Genomic DNA, 4,830 nt, shown 5'->3' with positions numbered 1-4,830 from the left:
ATTCTATTAAGAGGCCTTTGGTAATCCTAGAATTTTTGGCCGGTTACGTCACTAAACCTATAGGGGTGGGTTTGGGTCATGACAAAGTGGTATCAGAGCACACGTTATACCTCACACATGAGTCCATATGAGCTATAGGATGATCTAGTAAAAGTTAGGGGCATTCCATCTGCATGTGTAAGTGTGTATTAATTTTTGTACATGAGAAAACTGTATCTAGATATGAACACATGAAATTAAAACGACTGAACTGGGATTGAATGTTCCAAACACTGTGAAAAAAACTATTTGCCTATGTTTATTGTTCTCATGTTTCCCTATAGCAATGGAAAATACAAAAAGTGATGATGCAGCAGGGTCCTTTGAGGCTCGAATGAGCCGAATGGAACAAATGCTCGCAGCCTTAACTGAAGCAATGACACAACAACAAAGACAACAATCGTTGCCTCCTCTACCCCTACCGGTCCAAGTTGAACTGGATAACAACGACGTTATAAACTTAACTCAGAAATTCATGAAGATTAAATGCCTTCTTTCTTGGGTGGTATTGAACCCTTAAAAGTAGAGACATGGTTACTCGAGATGGAGAAATTATTTGAGGTATTTCCTTGTTTTGAGACTCAGAAAGTTCTATTGGCCACCTACACCTTAAAAATGAAGCCCGAAAATGGTGGTTGTTGATTCGAACTAATAATGGGAACATGGCATGGGCACAATTCAATAACATCTTTTATGACAAGTACTTTCCTCGGTATTTTTGAAATCGGAAAGTTTCTGAATTCCAAGAACTGAAGCAAGGCAGGATGTCCATAGCTGAGTATGAGGCTAAATTTACTGAGTTGGCCAAATTTTCTCCTCATGTAGTTGACACAGATTATAAGAAGGCCTGGAAATTTAAAGGGGGCTTAGACCTGGACGTATATGATCGAGTAGGCGTATTGAAATTTCCTACTTATGTGGAAGTACTTGATAGGGCATTGATGGCAGAGGCCATACTAGAAGCAAAGAAACAGACTAGTGCTCCAACAACTGAATGGAGAGGCAAAAGATCTGGATCCAATTTTCGGAAGGGCCGCTCATCCTTTACAAGCAAAAGGCAAAATACTGGATCTTTAAGTAGTACAAGCCAAAGCAGTGGGCTTATGCCAATTTGTCCAGAATGTGGAAGGAAGCATAAAGGCATGTGTCATTGTGCATCTGGCGCTTGTTTTCGATGTGGCAAGACAGGCCACATGATTAGAGACTGTCCGATGAGACTCGACACAACTACCTGTCTTGCGGCAAGTTTAGCCAAATCTGCTCCTACACCAAGAACGAATGTAAGAACCAATACTGCGGGAGAAACTTTGAGACAAGGCCGGGTTTTTGCATTAGTACCTGGTGATGTACAGAATACCGAATCAGTGGTGTCAGGTATAATCTCTATTTGTGCTTAGAATGCCTATGTGTTGATAGATTCTGGCTCCACACATTCATTTGTATCACATGTTTTTTTCTCAAAAATTGACTAGACCGTTAGAGCCTATGAATTATTTATTGCCTATTTCTACACCATCTGGGGATTCTATGGTATGTACTTATATTTATCTAGCATGTGAACTAGTAATTGGTGATGTGACACTGCATGTTGATTTATTGTCGTTGGGTATTGATTATTTTGATTGCATACTGGGTATGGACTGGTTAACGAAGTACTATGCAACTATTGACTGTGTGAATAAATCTGTTGTGTTTCGTCCACCTGGTTTACTTGAATTTGTGTTTACTGGGAGTGGGATAGTTCCTTCCCCATATTTGATTTCCGCCATGAAAGTTGTTAAACTGCTTAGGAAGGGATGTAGAGGGTACATGTGTTGTGTTTTGACTGATAGTCTTACTATAGAGAACATCTCGGTGGTAAATGAATTTCCTGATGTATTTCCAACCGAATTGCCTAGGGAGTTAATTGCTAGAGAAATTGAATTCACCATTGATGTAGTACCTGGGACATAACCAATTTCTAAAACCCCTTACAGAATGTTAACCTATGAATTGAAAGAATTAAAGGCTCAGCTCCAAGAACTTTTAGACAAGAAATTCATCCCCCCAAGCACTTCACCTTGGGGTGCTCCAGTTCTATTCGTTAAGAAAAAAGATGGGCCCTTAAGATTGTGTATAGATTACTAGGAATTAAATAGAGTAACTATCATGAATGAATACCCATTACCCCGAGTAGATGACCGATTTGACCAACTTCAGGGAGCACAAGTGTTCTCCAAGATAGACCTTAGATCTGGGTATCACCAGTTAAAGGTCAAGGCAGAAGATGTAGAGAAAATGGCATTCAGAACTAGATATGGACACTATGAATTTTTGGTGATGCCGTTTAGGGTAACTAATGCACCTGCAGCTTTTATGGACCTAATGAACAGGGTGTTTAAACAATTTCTTGATGAATTTATTGTTGTGTTTATTGATGATATCTTGATTTACTCCAAAAGCGAGGAAGAACATGAGAATCATCTGAGAAACTGCATTACAAATTTTGAGAGAAAAGAAGTTGTATGCAAAATTGTCCAAATGTGAATTCTGACTTGACAGTGTGGCATTTCTAGGACATGTGATTGACAAGAATGGTATATCAGTGGACCCACAGAAAATTGAAGCTATTGCAGATTGGCCAAGGCCAACCAATGTGTCTGAAGTTAGAAGTTTTCTGGGGCTTGCCAGTTATTACCGCGGATTTGTAAAGGACTTCTCTAAACTTGCCCTGCCATTGACGCACTTAACTCAGAAAAATGTATCAGATTTACAGTGATGCTTCCTACAAAGGTTTAGGATGTGTACTAATGCAAAATGGTAAGGTGATTGCTTATGCTTCTCGGCCACTCCGACCACATGAAAAGAACTATCCGACACATGACCTTGAACTAGCAATTGTGGTGTTTGCTTTGAAAATTTGGCGACACTATTTGTATGGTGTGACTTGTGAGGTGTATATTGACCATAAAAGCTTGAAATACTTCTTCACCCAAAAGGAACTGAACATGAGGCAGAGGCGATGGCTTGAATTGATCAACGACTATAATTTGCAGATTTTGTACCATCCAGGGAAAGCTAATACAGTGGCAGATACCTTGAGCAAAAAATCTAGTGGAAATTTGTCTTGTTTACTCACCAGTCAAAGAGAGTTATTGTGTGACTTGGAAAAGCATGAGATTGAAATTGTATTGCATGAACATGGCGGGATCTTGGCCGCCATTTCTACTCAATCTACGATCATTGAAGAGATTAGAGAGAAACAACTGCAAGATGAATTTCTGAAAAAGATTGTGGATGACATAGACTCAAAACCGAAGTTAGGATTTGTGCTGGAGAACAATGTGCTGAAATTCCAGAATAGACTTTGTGTTCCTGATTGTTTGGATTTGAGAAAACGTGTTATGATTGAAGCCCACACCTCTAAATTTTCTATGCATCCAAAGAATACCATGATGTACCATGACTTGAAACAAAACTTCTGGCCTGGAATGAAGAAAAACATTGCTAATTTTGTGGCTCGATGCTTACATTGCCAACAAGTTAAAGCTGAACATCAACAACCTGCTGGATTGCTACAGTCGCTTCCAATACCAGAATAGAAATAGGAACATATCACGATGGACTTCATTGTGGGATTACCTCGATCTTCTCGAGGTATGGACTCTATCTGGGTAATTGTTGATCATTTGATTAAATTTGCACATTTTTTACCTGTCAAATTTTTGTATAATGTGGATAAGTTGGCTAACTTGTATGTCAATGAGATTGTGAAATTACATGGAGTTCCAGTGTCCATAGTATCTGACAGAGATCCCAAGTTTACTTCGAGATTCTGGCAGAGTTTGCAACAAGCTTTGGGGACTGAGCTGAGATTAAGTAGTGCTTATCACCCACAGACGGGCAGTCAATCTGAATAGACCATTCAAACATCGAAGGACAAGTTATGGATGTGTGTGTGTTAGACTTTCAAAGCAATTGGGAGACCTACCTACCATTGGCCGAATTTGTGTATAATAATAGCCACCATTCAAGTATCGGTATGGCCCCATATGAAGCTCTGTATGGAAGAAAGTGTCGATCTCCAATTTGTTGGGTTAAGGTAGGCGATAGACCATTGTTGGGACCTGAACTTGTACAAGAAACAATTGAGAAAGTGAAACGGATTCAACATCGTTTGAAAACTGCGCAGAGCCGTCAAAAAAGTTATGCGAATGTCCGGAGAAGGGATAGGGATACAAAGTCAGTGACCATTTATTTATAAAGGTAACTCCAACGAAGGGTCAAACACGATTCGGGTTAAAAGGAAAGCTAGCACCAAGATACGTTGGCCCGTATAAAGTTTTAGAGAAAATCAACTCAGTAGCATACCGTAGACCGCCCGAACTTCCTCCACGCGCCCCTCTTTCGGAGAGGGCGTGAATTGTGTTCTTAGCTACTACAGTTCGGACTCCTGTCATGGTTCTGAATCTAATCTCACAAAGTGCAAGTAAGACTGATAAATCACCAAAGAGTCCAAATTCGGCAAATCGTTTTGGAAAATCAATTTAATCAAAAAGTGCCAAACATGGACTGCTTTGCCAGATTTCAAAGTCGCCACCTAAATATTTTGTTTTTAGGAAATTTAGGAAACCGTGACTTGTGCCTAAGGCCACGTGTCTGTCATCACCAAAGTTGCATCGACTCAGGAACTTGGGTATGAGAGGGGAAGGTCCTGAAATGAGCACCCCCGCTCGCCCGATCAAAGATCGGCCTCTACTAAACATGATATGTTGTTTTTGAAAACACATATGTTCTTATTCCAATTTATTT

At 39.9% G+C, this 4,830-nt stretch overlaps 1 protein-coding gene across 1 annotated transcript; it reads left to right on the top strand.

The window, feature by feature from the left end:
* Window positions 1–803: 803 nt before the first annotated feature.
* Window positions 804–1,992, top strand: LOC145824137 (uncharacterized). Its single transcript, XM_082923735.1, has 2 exons — window positions 804–1,413; window positions 1,592–1,992. The coding sequence occupies exons 1-2, from the start codon at window positions 804–806 to the stop codon at window positions 1,990–1,992; spliced, it is 1,011 nt and encodes a 336-aa protein (XP_082779861.1).
* The last annotated feature ends 2,838 nt before the right edge of the window (window positions 1,993–4,830 follow it).

This window comes from Camellia sinensis, chromosome 4, assembly GCF_055761805.1.
Source record: "Camellia sinensis isolate YWXY chromosome 4, ASM5576180v1, whole genome shotgun sequence".
Classification (NCBI taxonomy): Eukaryota; Viridiplantae; Streptophyta; class Magnoliopsida; order Ericales; family Theaceae; genus Camellia; species Camellia sinensis.
Note: the sequence above shows the minus strand (reverse complement) of the source record. Positions and strands in the feature narration are given on the sequence as shown.

Coding starts and splice junctions, on each gene's coding strand:
- LOC145824137 (XM_082923735.1), top strand. CDS start 804: ATGTCCATAGCTGAGTATGAGGCTAAATTTACTGAGTTGGCCAAATTT. Junction 1,414..1,591: donor TACCGAATCAGTGGTGTCAG/GTATAATCTCTA, acceptor ATATTTATCTAG/CATGTGAACTAGTAATTGGT.